The 15,616-nt window shown below is 39.2% G+C and overlaps 1 protein-coding gene across 6 annotated transcripts in view; it reads left to right on the top strand.

The window, feature by feature from the left end:
* The window catches only part of SPOCK3 (SPARC (osteonectin), cwcv and kazal like domains proteoglycan 3), a 370,327-nt gene extending 356,550 nt beyond the window's left edge, over positions 1 to 13,777 (top strand). For all 6 annotated transcript variants that reach the window (XM_084994723.1, XM_021074207.2, XM_084994721.1 and 3 more), the window contains 4 exons: positions 1,444 to 1,665; positions 6,629 to 6,691; positions 9,368 to 9,505; positions 12,079 to 13,777. In XM_084994723.1, the coding sequence (XP_084850849.1) occupies positions 1,444 to 1,665; positions 6,629 to 6,691; positions 9,368 to 9,505; positions 12,079 to 12,239 (584 nt within the window). In that variant the 3' untranslated portion in view covers positions 12,240 to 13,777. The remainder of the gene's footprint in view (positions 1 to 1,443; positions 1,666 to 6,628; positions 6,692 to 9,367; positions 9,506 to 12,078) is intronic.
* The last annotated feature ends 1,839 nt before the right edge of the window (positions 13,778 to 15,616 follow it).

The following is a 15,616-nucleotide window of genomic DNA, read 5'->3' on the forward strand; positions in this document are numbered from 1 at the left end:
AGAAAAGTGTCACAAACACCTTTTTACCTTTGTACCCCCATTGCCAGGCACAGCGACACACAAATAGAAAGTACTGAGTACTCCCTGAAGATATTAGTAAAACAAATCCTGAAAAGGTGACAAAATTATGAATCTGTCAAGTCCCCAAATCTCCTAGAGTCAGTACCTATTTAATTTTTAATCCTGAGCATCCTAAAACTGCTAAATAGGGTTTAAATATGAAATCCTAAGTCTGTCTGTATCTACTTGCAGTTATTCTCAAATCTGAAGTGTCATAAACTGAAATGATGCAAATAGTGTATGTACCACTAGTCGGTAAACTTGACTACCCCTGGGAGGAAATGCCTCCTGTAAATGGTTAAACTGCTCTTCAGATCCTGGTGTTGACAGCGGTCACCTGTCCAAACACATCCCCACTCCACACCAGCAAAATGAGTTACTGTTTTACTTTCACTTGTAACGAGGGAAAAATAGCAAATAAAACGAACACCACAAGACAAAATACATGTTAAACCTAGCCTAAGCCTGACAAATAAGAGTAGTTGAAAAAAATTTCTAAATTATGTTTCACACGCTGACATTGCATCTGCTGCTTTTTAGGACAATGAGCTAACCTGGGCACCCGCCCTTTGATGGCGTGCAGCTTAGATGCAGATCTGCCCCATCCAGGGCCCCCTGCCGCCTCCCATCATAGCCCACTTGTGCTTAAAAAGTTGCTGGAGGGAAGCAGAAGACAGGGTAGCATGTAAACTACATGGTGATTATTCTTTCTCTGGATATTACTTGTGAAATATCCCAGTTCTACCAAGATACAGAGCACTGTTGAAGTTATTTATTTATTTTTTTGGGTTGCACCCCATAGCATGAGGAAATTCTCAAGCCAAGGATTGAACCCGCACCACAGCAGTGACAATGCCAGATCCTTAGCCCACTGTGCCCCCAAGGAATTCCTTGAAGTTATTATTTATTATGGGCTAATTAGGCTTTTGTTAAAAGGGAATTTGCATTTCTTGGAATAAAAAATGAATTTCATTTCTTTATGAATAGAATGTTATTATTAAGTTATATATAAAGTTATGGCTTTATACATCTGGTTACTACGATAACCAGAAAAGGCTTGAACAGGAAAAGTAAGTAATGTGTAATATGATAATAACGTAATAATAATATGTAATATGATCACAGAAGTAACTGCCATCGAACGAATGACTGACTAGTGATAGATGCCTTCTGTTCTGGTTAGTTTAACCCACACAACTACCCTGAGAGGCTTGCCTCACCACCTCTACTTCCCTTTGAGGCCGAGTGGTCAAGATGGATTTGAGCCCAACTTCAGTTGAGAGGGTGCCCTAAGGAACCCACCGTGACACTTTTATTTTATTTTTTTTTTGCTGCTGATGGCAACTTTCAGATTTTGCTCGTATTTTCCATCTTTGCCTTTAGGATTTGATACCAGTATTTTGCCAATCTGCAAGGATTCACTTGGCTGGATGTTTAACAGACTGGACACAAACTACGACCTGCTCCTGGACCAGTCGGAGCTGGGGAGCATTTACCTGGACAAGAATGAGCAGTGCACGGAGGCCTTCTTCAACTCCTGTGACACATACAGGGACCGCTCCATCTCCAACAACGAGTGGTGCTACTGCTTCCAGAGGCAACAAGGTACCGTGCCAGGCGCCCGCCAGCCTCCCGCACCCCACCCATAGAGGCAGATAGCTTTCTAATTAGAGTGTTTAATATGAGAGCAAATAAGCAGCATGTTGAACAGTAGCACTCAGCTCAGGCTGCAAAACACACTAAATGAGATGAAAAATAGTAATTAATACATTATATTAATGCACTTCATTATAGTTTCCATTATGAGCCACCAGGAAGCACATAGAGATATGAGAACATAGATATTAAAAGTAATCATTTAAATTAATTTGCTTTCTGCTTTGCCCACGGTGTAGAATAAATGGGCTTTTTATCACTATACTGGGGAGTTTTAATGTTCTATTTTGTGATCTTATTAAATGAGCAGAATGAACCACAGCATTCACCGTAAAGTTATTTTTACACATTGAATTTAAAATGACCTGGCCTTTCAGACTTTTAAGATAACTTAGCTTTATGAAAACTCACTAGCAAAGAAAGACTCTCGACTCCCCAGAAGAGGAAGGCAGTCTGAAAGGCTGGGTGAGGCCCCGTCCTTCATGGGCGTCTTCCTTACCAGGGCATGAAAATCTAACGGAAAGCTGGAGCCATGCTTACGTGATCAGCCAAATGATAATGAAAATTAAGTATGTTAGGAAAATAGACCCAAAACACTCACTTGATGATTAAGTTAGGGAAAACTAAAAAAACAATGACTGTGTAATTTTGATGCTAACATTGAAAAACAAATTGGGAATTTGTCATTTGTCTAATGTGAGACATCTGCTATTGTCACTGCATTTTTTTTTTTTTTTTTGAAGCTCTTGACAGCGAAGAGAATGAACAAGCTGCTTTGAACTGTGTTAATGATTCTCAGGTTTTCATATGGAAACCAGCAGATTATATGGGGCATTTTACTATCTCAATTACTTGAAAATTATGAAACTATATTAGTAATAGTTTAGTAATTAGGGATGACATGCTTATCCAGAGTCCATAAATTGATTATTAGTGAATCAACATCAGGGTCTATAGCATAGATTAGCTATTTATAAACCATTTTAAACAAAGTTAGAAGGGAGATTTGCTTTGTTAAAATACTCTGAGTTGTACACACAAACATGCACACATATACACCCATGCACACAGGGACACAGACAAACTCACAAATACTTGTTGACTTACTGTCACATATGTGCTTTCTAGGTTACTGACTACTCCTAAAAAACCTCGTCCTGGCTTTAATGACTAGTATACACTTAAATCATTTAAAAAATAAAAAGGCAAATCCAGATAAAACACCATAAAAAGATATGCAGTCTTTTGTTATGATGACAAATGTTATTTTAATTTTTCTTTGCTTGTTATGATATCTTGCCTAAGTGTTTACACATGCACATTTTTAAATATTCTGAATAATTCAATGTTTCTACTACAGAAATAAGTATTTTTATCTTAAAACATTCCTAGATTTTGCAGTAATTTGTAGAACTGGTTAAAGGTCCGCTAAAGATTCTGCTTTATATACTTTTCATTTATTCGCTTCCAAAGGGTTATAGTCACATGAAGATATTCTCTGAGATCATTTAATACATAGTAGAGATAATTTAGTAAATAATATCTGAGCTGGTTAAAGGATTTTTTACAACTTCCCAAAAGCTTAGGAAAGTTTAGCTAATTATGTTTTTTTTTTATTTTTTTTTTTATTGCTGTTGTTGGCGTTTTTTGTCTTTTTGTATTTTCTAGGGCCACTCCTGCGGCATATGGAGGTTCCCAGGCTAGGGGTCTAATTGGAGCTACAGCTGCCAGCCTACACCAGAGCCACAGCAACGAGGGATCAAAGCCGCATCTGTGACCTACACCACAGCTCACAGCAATGCCAGATCCTTAACCCACTGACCGAGGCCAAGGATCGAACCCGAAACCTCATGGTTCCTAGTCGGATTCGTTAACCACTGAGCCACAATGGGAACTCCGGCTAATTATGTTCATTACTTGAATGTGCTAGAAAATGTTGCAAAGGCTCTGTCAGGGTAACTGACTTACAGACTTCGTTCATTAAGTGATTTTATGAAAGAGAATAAACATTAAAAACGTTTTTAGGAGTTTCCTTTGTAGCTTAGCAGTTAACAAACCCTACTAGAATCCATAAGGATGCAGGTTTGATCCCTGGCCTCACCCAGTGGGTTAAGGATCCAGCGTTTCTGTGAGCCGTGGTGTAGGTCGCAGATGTGGCCCGGATCTGGCGTTGCTGTGGCTGTGGTGTAGGCCGACAGCTGTAGCTCCAATTCAACCCCTAGCCTGGGAACTTCCATATGCTGTGGGTGTGGCCCTAAAAAAAAAAAAAAAAAAAAAAAAAAAAATGAGCTATTTTCCATAAAGCGAGAGAACCATTAAATTAGAGAAAGTAAATCTTGTATATAAATTTGTGCCTAAACCCTAAGCTAAATATTCAGCCTAATTATGTCCAGACCTTCATGCATTTGGCTGCCTCACTTCCCTTTCACCTGCAGTGACAGGAGAGGTGAAATCTCAGCCACATCCTCTGAGCTCACTGAGTAGGCCAGACAGAGCAGAGGAAAGATATCCACAGACCAGGACTGGTTGTAGTAGAACAGCCCTATCCATCACGACTTGTCTGGAAATCCTGGAGGCTCCCTCATCCAGAGCCTGTGGGGCTGTCACGGTTTATTCAGCCAACCCAGAGTCCGATGGAAATGTGCCTGATTGCAGGCAGTCCCCGGGCCGGTGAGACATATATCACTTCTGCTTACAATAACTGGCCCCATAGCAGTTAGAAGAATCACGTTCCAATGTAATATTCAAACTTTGGCTTGAATCTTCTGTCTTGGTTCTAAATGTAGGAGGGCAGTAAATTTTAGAAGATCTATTCTGTAGGCCCATAGTGTTCAACTTGATTTCTATTCCTTTAATACTTAATATAAGAGACCCACGAATTATTACAAAAACAAAGGAGTCCATTGGGCCAGATTCAAAATGAAATAAGACAATAAGGTGATTATTGGTCTTTCAAGCAGATTGCTTTTTCTTTACATTTTAGATTCCTCCGGGAAAGCATTATTGGCTTGACATATTAAATTGTAAAATTTATATTAAGCTATTTGTCTCATGTCCTCTTTCCACGCTGATGCTTACATGCAAATTTAATAACTGAGTATTTTGAGATTGATATTGAAGAATTTTTTTTTCCTTTTTTTGTCTTTTTGCTATTTCTTGGGCCGCTCCCGCGGCATATGGAGATTCCCAGGCTAGGGGTCCAATCGGAGCTGCAGCCACTGGCCTACGCCAGAGCCACAGCAACGCGGGATCCGAGCCGCGTCTTCAACCTACGCCATAACTCATGGCAACGCCGGATCGTTAACCCACTGAGCAAGCGCAGGGACCGAACCCGCAACCTCATGGTTCCTAGTCGGATTCGTTAACCACTGCACCACGATGGGAACTCCGATATTGAAGAATTTTAAATTATTTTAATTAATTATATCTTGCCTTTTCCCTAAAAAGTTGTAGTGTAGCAAAAAGTACTAGTTTTATCATTTTGCTGTTTCAGTAGTTTGTGATACAATTTTTATATAGCATGTATTAACAGCAAGCTTTTCAAATCTAACTATAAAATGCATTGACTTGTCTTCAGATAAGAATATATATTATATAAGCCAAAATGTATATATCTATTTAGAATTTTACACCAGAAGAAGAGTGGTTTGAAAGAGTTTGAAAAATAAGCAGATACTTATATCCAAGTTGGTTTAATGTTTTAAGTTTATTTTTTAAAAGATGACTTCTCAGAAATTATTGTAAACAACATTCTGTTTCCAAATTGCATCAGGGTGAAACTAAAAAGACCAAAGCCTTTGATTATTCAGTATCAAAATTTATAATAGTGTCTCTAATATAACTTGGAAGCATTAACTTTTTCCTAGATTATGTTTTAATGCAAAGCTATTTCTCTCAGTCATAGAAACTGTTTTAAATGAGGGGAAACATAATCAGTTAGTTGTTTAGGCAGCAGCCTGTCAGATGTGTTTACATTAATGAGTTGATTGACCTTGTAAAAGTCAATGAAAGGAACCATTTTCCATCCTACGAATATTTTACACCATTCTCCCTTTTTCATCCAATTTTATCTCTCTAAGGAAAATCAGAATAGTCTAACATTAATAATTGGAAAGCCTCTCTACAAAGAAGTAGATGTAGATATAGATGATGTAGATGATGTTGAGCTAGATGTAGATGATGTAGGTGATATAGATGTAGATGATATAGATGCAGATGATGTAGATGATGTAGAGGTAGGTGAAGATATAGATGATGTAGAAGTGGATGTAGATGACATAGATGTAGATATAGAGGTAAATGTGGATGGTGTAGAGGTAGATGTAGATACAGATGATATAGGTGATGTAGATGTAGGTGATGTAGATATGATGATGTAAAGGTAGGTGCAGATGTAGATGTAGATGATGCAGATGTCAATGATGTAGATGTAGGTGCAGATGTAGATGATGTAGAGATAAACGATGTAGAGGTAGGTGCAGATGTAGATGATGTAAATATAGATGCAGATGTAGATGATGCAGATGATGTAGATGTATATGATGCCAATGTAGATGATGTAGAGGTAGGTGCAGATGTAGATGATGGAGAGATAGATGATGTAGACATTGATAATGTAGATGTATGTACAGATGAGGATGACATATAAGTAGAGGTAGGGAATGTAGAGGTTGATGTAGTTGATGTAGGTGGCATAGATACAGATGTAGTTGTAGATAAAGAGGTAGATATAGGTAGGATTGTATCTATCTATATATATATAATATCTGTAATTGTGTGCATTTGCATAAGTGGGACATCTGATATGTAAAGTGTCTTCTAAAGCCATCTAAATCTAACTAAGGTTTGGTAACAGAATTCACACCCTCTTTGTTCAACCATAACCCTTGAGGTCTGTTTAACACCGTTGCAGATCCGCCTTGCCAGACAGAGCTCAGCAGTATCCAGAAGCGGCTTGGGGTCAAGAAGCTCCTAGGTGAGTAGATCACTGTGACACCTTTACTGCTTTTACATAAATAACCCCAGGGAAACAGCAACACAAAATCAATGTGAATTCAACAAAGATAGGCCACACTAAATTTCAGCAACAAAATTTATGAAGGTTTTGAAAGCCATTAAGCTTACTTTTATTATCTTACGTATTAAAAGATACCTGTTTTATTACTCTAATATAATGTTCATTTTGAAAGTTATTAAGTAAAAAAAGAGATTTAAACAATGCTGAAGTTGGAGCATCAGCAGAAACTTTAATTCTCATTCTATGGTTGACAGTTTAAGAATTGATAGCATGTATATTTGCAGACACAGAGAAAGGGCCAGAGATGGGATAAAAGCATGGCCTGAGTACTGCAGGGAAAACTGGACACACTTTAATTTTTCACTGGTACTTTCTGTAAACTTACTTTTAGATGATAGATAGGTAGGTAGGGAGGTAGGTAGATAGGTTCCATGTTTCACCTAAAGCTTTGAAATTAGAATGCATGGCTGTCAATAGGTTATGAAATTATTATGTATGATTAATTTCTTTATTCTTGTAAACATACAGTTTTTAAATAAACTCTTTTTGGAATAATTTTAGATTTTTTTAAAAGTAAAAGTATAGTACACAGTTTCCATATATCCTTACCCACCCTCCCCTAAAGTTACCATCCCACATCAGGTAGAGAGTAACTATTCTATATTTGTCAAATCTAAATACTAACATTGCTATAACCCTATTAATTAAGCCTCAGGCTTTACTCGGATTTCATCAGTTTGTTCACAGATGTCCCTTTTTCTACTTTAGGATCCAATGGAGACCACACCACATGTGCAACGTTCGTTTTTGTTTATCATGTGTATTAATGCTCTTTTGTATTTAGTGACACATAATTTTATAGATTTTGGATCTGATTAAACTGTATTATATGCTATCTTTGTAATTACAATATTGTATGTTTATATGGGAAGATTTTTTCATGTTACTTGAAAACTCTCAGTTCAGCATAAATAGGCTAGTTTTTTGTGATACAGCATTTTAGATGTGAAGTGTCATTGTTAGATAAAAACTACAGCATGTTGTTTCTCTTAACTCTGTTACAAGAGACACCATAGTCCAGCTCACAGGTGGAAACGTTATGTTGGTACCTGGCTCTTCCCATACACAGTGGGAAAACCATTGACATTCAACTGGAAAATATTTTAGACTTCATCAAGTTCTGTTAGTGACAAAAATCTATTAACATCCAGGCTTTGGTTATTAGATGTTACCAAAAAAAAATGAAAACATATTTAGCACCCCATTGGGAGCAGTCGCCTTTATTCCTCTTACATAATAAGACGAAAGTCATTCCTCAGGGCACTGAGCCCTCAGCATCCCCCTCTTTGGGCAGGAAGGTGGTGCTGCTCTGACAGTCTATCTGCTGCTGTGTCCCTGATCCAGGCTGTCTCAGTAGGCTCTTCAGTTCTAGCCTAATTCCTGATAATGCTCTTCCGTTTTCAAAGTGCACTGGCACAAACAACAAATTAAATGCTCACAGTTACTCTCCATCTTAACATTTTCATGTCCGATGTTAAATCATGGTAGTTTTTTAAGAGGTAGAGACAATGTTGAAATTTTTCTTTATTTTTCCTGCCATAAATCCATAGATGTTCTCAAGTTTTCCATAGCGATGATACTCTATCTCACTGAAAGACCAATAGCTCAAATCTTTCAAATGAATTACCATTTTCAAACTAAATTGATTCTTTATGTATCAGAATTTTGAAACTTTTAAAAAGGGTTAAATAATGATCCCATATTGTTGCAAGACTAAATGAGTCTCATGTTTTATCTGTTTATTAGTCATTGCTTCTCTCTTTTTTTTTTCTTTTACCAAATAACTATAGTGTGTCTGGTCACTGAGAAAAAATTTGTCACTAGCAGTGTACCAGTGTGCCACATGCTAGGTATCACAAGTGTGCTAGGTATCACAAGTGTGAAAATAAATGTCTAGTTTTCCCATTAGACTGAGTATGAGTTGTTTATACAATAGTCAAAATCAAGAGAATCAAAAATTCCTGGCACTGAGGACATTGCAGTGGTGGTGAGTACCTGAGATCACATACACACACACACACACACACACACACACACACACACAATAGAAGGAACACATCGGAAACCCTCCAGCTTTTAGCAGAAGGGGTCACATTTAAGCCAAGTTTTAAATTGCAGGAGGGAAGGAAGGAGAGGGATTCCAGATGCGGAGGGTCCCTCTGGGGATGCAGCCATCCTGGACTTGGAGAAAACAGCTTGACATGGAAAGAGCTGGGAGACAGGAGTGAAAATTAGGGGAAGCAAAAGTGAAAAGATGGCAGCGCTGAGATGGAGGGTCTTGGGTACCCTGCCCAGCAGGCTCGGTGACTTAACGTCCATGCTGTTCATCAGATTCAGATTCTGCCTTGTATCTCTGGAAGCAACACCCTTCACAGAAGAGCAAGGGAAAGATGGTACACGTGCTCAACCAAAGGAAGGCAGGCCCCTCACCATGAATGGCAGCTCTAGGAAGGCAATGCACTCACCCGAGCTGTTGGCCTGCACAACTAGTGCACAGCATGTCCTGAGTGAGCGCAGGATTGATGACTCTCAGAAAAGAGCACAGCTTGCTCACCCTGTGTGTGTGCTTCACAGGGCAGTACATCCCCCAGTGTGACGAAGACGGCTACTACAAGCCAATGCAGTGCCACGGCAGCGCTGGGCAGTGCTGGTGTGTGGACAGATACGGAAATGAAGTCGTGGGATCCAGGACAGACGGTGTTGCGGACTGTGGTAAGGAGGAGGGTCACTTGATTAGTGATCTCTGTGGCACAGGATAAGTGCTAAAGAATCTCATTCATTTATGCAAGCATTTAATGAGAACATACTCTGTGCAAACACTATAGACTTTTTTTGGGGGTGTGCAGAAAAGTAAAAAGTAAAAGTGTATTAAAAACTTGTATAAATAACAAGTAGAACTGCATAATTTAGATAATTTAGGGAAGACTAATTAAAAAGGTGGGCCACTTTTACTGCTTCAAATACAGGATTTTAAATGCCCCCATGTTCCACGCAGGTGAGGCAGATTTGTCCTGCATTCTAGCCCCGTCAGCTGGCCCTAGATTCGCAGTGCCCACACACACACACACCCATGTACCTTTGGGGAGCTTTACTCAAGGAGTATAGACTCCCCATTATGAAAAAGTGACCCTTTTACAGTAAAGCTCCAGAAGTTCCCGTCGTGGCGCGGTGGAAACGAATCCAGTTAGGAACCATCAGGTTGCGGATTCGATCCCTGGCCTCGCTCATTGGGTTGGGTTAAAGATCTGGCATTGCTGTGAGCTGTGGTGTAGGTTGCAGACGCAGCTTGGATCTGGCATTACTGTGGCTGTGACGTAGGCCAGCAGCTATAGCTCTGATTGAACCCCCAGCTTGGGAACCTCCATATGCCACGGATGCAGCTCTAAGAAGACAAAAAAATAAAAAATAAATAAATAAAGCTCCATAAGTTGTACTATATGAGCATATTTCTTTATATTTGGATGAGAAAAATACAGTTTTAATTGTTTGAAGAGTAATTATAATTAATATTCTTTTTCTGAGCATGTATTTTTATTTATATACCCCAAAATAATATAACTATTAAGTTGAGCATAACATGCATACATTTTAAAGCTTTAAGTGTAACATCTTTTTTGTTTCATGAAATATTTTTTCAGGATGCAAGTTTCAAATTCATATTTTTGTTTGTACTATGGAGAGTTTTCACTACAAAAGCCACTTAGCTATGTACACACACACACACACACACACACACAATTAATGGATTGTATTTAACTAATACAAATGACCACAAATGAAAACAAAATGCTTAGTGTTGTATTTTAGAAAATGTTTAGTTTGCTCCTTTGTGCATTTTTTAAACTGATATACTATGCTTGTTTAGAAATAGATAAATGATAAACAATGTAAAAGCAGTCGTGTTTCATGCTTAAATGCCCGTTCTGCATTTATTTATTCCATAACACTTTTAATAGCTGGGTTTTGGTTTTCTGGACAGAGTTTTTAGATTTAAGTAGGGCGAAGTACAGTACTGAGTAGCCATAACATCATTGTAACATGTGGAGAACATGTCTTTGTAATATGCAGTTTAAACAAGTTGCATTATTAATTACCTCATTATCTGTGGTGCCAGTGATGGATAAAGAATTTCAGTTTTTACATTTTATAAAAATGGTGTAGAGATGAATGTAGTAAGTGACAGGGAAATTGTTTTGGCACCACGCCTTCAAGATTTCTCAGCGTTTTGAAATTATTATGAAAACACAAGAAGTAGAAGAACAGAAATAAAATTTCTTCACCTAAGATACGAATCTCAGTGTGCTGTGAAAGCAGTCAGTTCCTGAGCATTGGATTTCATTAATAGGATTTTTTATGATCAGCTACCAAAGAATTAGACTAAAATATTAGAAAGGGTAGAAAATAATATTACAGGAGCTGGAAAATGAATACACACTGAGATGTGTGTGCATTATTGCCTCCATAAATATTAATTTTAATATATTTCTAAATATTCTTTACAATACTGACTGGCTGTTCGTTTTCTGTTGCTGCTGTAACAAAATCCCACAGATCTAGTGGCTTGAGTCACATGATGTGTTGTCTTTAGTTCTGCACGTCAGAAGTCCAGCACGGGCTTCCTTCTGAGGTGCCCTGTTGCCTGGCCGTGTCCCCTTCTGAGACCGTTCACTTTCCTTGGCTCCTTGGACTATCTCCCCGTCAACACTGTTCCTCTGACTGTACTGTACTCACCCCTCCTTCTGACTCTGTCTGGAAAAGGTGCTTAGATTTGAAGGATGCAAGTGATCATCTGGGCCAGTTATCCAGAATAATCTCCCAGCACCATTTTATAAATAAAAATGGTGTAGAGATGAATGTAGTAAGTGACATTCGACTTAATCACTTCTGCTATGTCCCTTTTATCACATAAGGTCCATATTCACAGGTTTCAGCCATTAGCAAGTGAACATCTTTAAGGGGCAACTATTTTCCCGACACACACAAATAGAAAAAATTCTCAATTCTTTGTTAGAAAGATTCACAGTTTGACGTCCACTTTATAAAAACCGGGCCGAGAGCAATATGACTGAACTGGAAATCTCATATATCAGACCTCAGTGATAATTCTGCCTTTGGCATGTAAATTTTAACAAATAGTAAAAAATGGGTTTTACCTTATCTTTTGTTAAGAAAGCCAAAGAGCAATTCAGAATCCTATTAATTTCTTCCATTGTCATCAGAATTTTCGATCCCTCAGAAATTATCCCACCACTCAGGTAACATTGATGTTTGCTTTTTTTCCTAAGCCGCTGATTTCGAGATCTCCGGAGATTTTGCGAGTGGAGATTTCCGAGAGTGGGATGATGAGGAGGAGGAAGGGGATGTTGTTCAGGACGAAGACGAGATGGAGGATGATGATGAGGACGAAGGGGATGACGATGGTGGCGACCAGGATGGCTACATCTGAGGGCAGAGATGCGCTCATTCCACGGTCCTGTTATTTACGCAGTGACAGCCTATGGAGGATTACCTTTTTGCCCCCAAACAAAATGATTCTAAGACTCACTTATATTTTGTATGATTATTTCAGATATTGCACCTAATGTCGTAGAGCTTTATGTTTAAATAAGGATCATTTGCTTTGAGTTTTTATATGCCTTAGAGAAGAGAACATATACGGAGACTAGCCAGACAAAAGAAAGCTAGGAAGCGCTGCTGAGATGAAGAGCAAAGTTCATGAGAACAAACCATGTGCATCTGCCACAAACAAAGCAACAACCAGGGTTTGAGGTTGCATGGGGGATGTTTCTTAGAGAAATTCTAAGTTGAATCTCCCGAAACGTGTTAGTGACCTGGGTCCCAAGGATATTGAAAAAAAAAAAAAATACACATGACCTTAATTGAAATTCCCAAGTAACCTCTCCCCAAAGCTGGAGTGACTTAGGGGTGCGTGAGGTTACACCACGGGCTGAGAAAAACAGAGTGACCGCCCTGCAGTCCACAATGTTTGTATTCCTGGGGATGTTTTTAATTATGAACTGATTCTGAACATGGCAAGATATCTTACAATATGGCAAGTACGGAAAACCATGGATTCTGAAAGTTAAAAACTTAGTTGTCCTTGCAGTCTTTATTTTAACTTGGACAGCAGTCTCATGTAGATTTTTTAATATTCTTAGCCAGCATGATTTCTTCACCTTTCTAGGTCTCTTTTTATTTCTGACCAGCAACTTAGGGTGCAGAATTTAAAGTAGAAAGACAAAGGGGAAGAGTCTTTTAAACTGTATTTTCACACACAAAAAAACTTTTTTCACAAGAAGTTTGTCATTTGCCCCAATATCAAACTGAAAAATATTCATTCTTATTTTGTTTTCTGTTTTAGATGAAAATTGCATTTAATCTAAGAATTATGCCATTTTTGTTACTAGTGTCAAAACTTAGAGAACATACTGTATGGTGCCTTGCAAGATAGAAAGGTTTTAGCATGCACACCAATATAGGATATTAGGCCATAGATAAGCACACCTAAATAACAAATTAATACCAGTCATGGTACTGCTGCTGGAATGAAGAAAATGGAATACGTTTCTTTTCTTTTTTTCTATTGTTACATAATTGCCATGTGGACTTGTTTATGATTATTGTGTGGAGTAGCATTCAAGATTTAACTGCGACAAAAATGACTTTAACTGTTGTATTTAAGTTGCATGTTAATTAATTGTACACCGTCACTTTAAGTACATCAGATCTATGGTTTTGTGCCCATAATAAAAGTGGAAAAGCCTGTTGGATGTCACACATTGGTATCACAGTTTAAACAGTGGTCAGCTGGTTTCCCAGTGCAGTCTACTGAGGTAAAGATGGTGGCCTCTTTCCATTTGATTTATGTACACTGGAAAAAGAAAAAACTTTAATGTTAACTTTATGTAATATTTAAGGTATAATGCATTTTCTTTTTTTTACTGTTTATGTATAGTTTCCAAAATAAAGAATCTTGTAACCAAATTAAACTATTCCTTAGTGATTTTCTAGATTATGGGTAGTATCAGGAAGGATCCTTCATCCATTTCTTGATTTTTTTGTTTTGCTTTTCAGGGCCACAAGTGTGGCATGTGGAAGTTCCCAGGCTAGGGATCGAATCGGAGCTGCAGCTGCCAGCCTACAGCACAGCCACAGAAACACAGGATCCATAACTCACTGAGAGAGACCAGGGATCTAACCTGCATTCTCATGGATACTAGTCAGGTTCATAACCTGCTGAGCTATCACAGGAACTCCTGTTTCTCAATTTTTAAAATGTACACATCACAAACTAGCTAGAAAAGGTTTTTTTGGTTTTGTTTTTCTTTCTATGGCCTCACCCCCAGCATACGAAATTTCCTGGGCCAGGAATGGAAACCAAGGTGCATCTGAGCCTTGTGCCACAACTTGAGGCAATGCTGGATCCTTAACCCACTGAGCAAGGCCAGGGATCAAACCCGCATCCTCATTGTTCCTAGTCAGATTCGTTAACCACTGCGCCACAACAGAAACTCCTGTTCGAGCTGTTTTTAAATACTCGGATTGTAAAAATTGGAGTCTGGGGTCAGGGGGCTTTGGGGGTTAGGGTCTCAACCTGCAGTGGAGAAACCTACTTTCAGCCTGCATGTTTAAATGGGCACCTGTGCCACCCAGGCTTCTGTTATGTCAAGGGGACAAGCTCCAATTCGACCCCTAGCCTGGGAACCTCCATATGCAACAACTGCACCCCTAAAAGACCAAAGGAAAAAAAAAGGTAAAACATCCTAGAATTGATGGAAAGATCACAGGATCTAAGGCAAACCTGCTGTTCTTTTAACACAATAAAATCCATCAAGCCCAAATATCAAAATCACCAGAATATCCTAATGAATAAAGTAAATACTAAGCACTGTATTCTCTGTATACATGTGTGCATATTTTCATTTCATAAGCTGAATAAGATGTGAAAACCCACAAAATAAACACTGATCCCCATGCTCTGCACATAGTTTATTTACCAGCTTATATATTTAGAGTGGGTTTAGAGAGTTCCGTAAACACTTGCTTTGAAAGCAACATTTTGCTGGCATGTTTGGTACAAAATGGATGATGACGTGGATGGACAAAGACATGGTCTCCTTGGAGGAGGTACTCAAAATGATGGTTCCGCATGAGGTTGCGGGTTCGGTCCCTGCCCTTGCTCAGTGGGTTAACGATCCGGCGTTGCCGTGAGCTGTGGTGTAGGTTGCAGACGCGGCTCGGATCCCGCGTTGCTGTGGCTCTGGCGTAGGCCGGTGGCTACAGCTCCGATTCAACCCCTAGCCTGGGAACCTCCATATGCCATGGGAGCGGCCCAAGAAATAGCAACAACAACAACAAGACAAAAGACAAAAAAAAAAAAAAAAAATGATGGTTCCGATGTGTAGATAGCACTCTCTGTCCGATCCTGAGTTTATCTGAGTGCTCCACCCACCAGCCCCAGAGACCAGATTCAGACCGAAGGGGAGCTGGACTTGCCCTTGCAGGCTCCTTTCTATTCCTGGTCCCTAGTGGCAGGTGAGAGCACTGCTCATAATACCGTTAGGCTTAGTAAGGTGACATCCCCTGTGTCTGAGGTGCCCGAGGAGGCTGGAATGGATTCTAAAATCCTGCAGAAGCAGCAGCTCGACCCTCTGGCAGAGACGGCCCTGGATAGCAGTGTCTGTCTGCTGGCAGACCAGGGCCGAGTGCACCCCCCCGCCTCCTGCTGTGTCTACAAGAGCCCAGTTCCAATACGGAAAAGTGTCCAGAAGACTCTAGAAAAGACAGCTGGCCTCACAGCCAAAGTCAGGCTGACTTGACAGA

This window comes from Sus scrofa, chromosome 14 (assembly GCF_054392235.1).
Source record: "Sus scrofa isolate SSC_HxYL_T2T_F1_AM1 chromosome 14, Sscrofa_HxYL_maternal_Yorkshire_Landrace_v2.0, whole genome shotgun sequence".
Lineage (NCBI taxonomy): Eukaryota > Metazoa > Chordata > Mammalia > Artiodactyla > Suidae > Sus > Sus scrofa.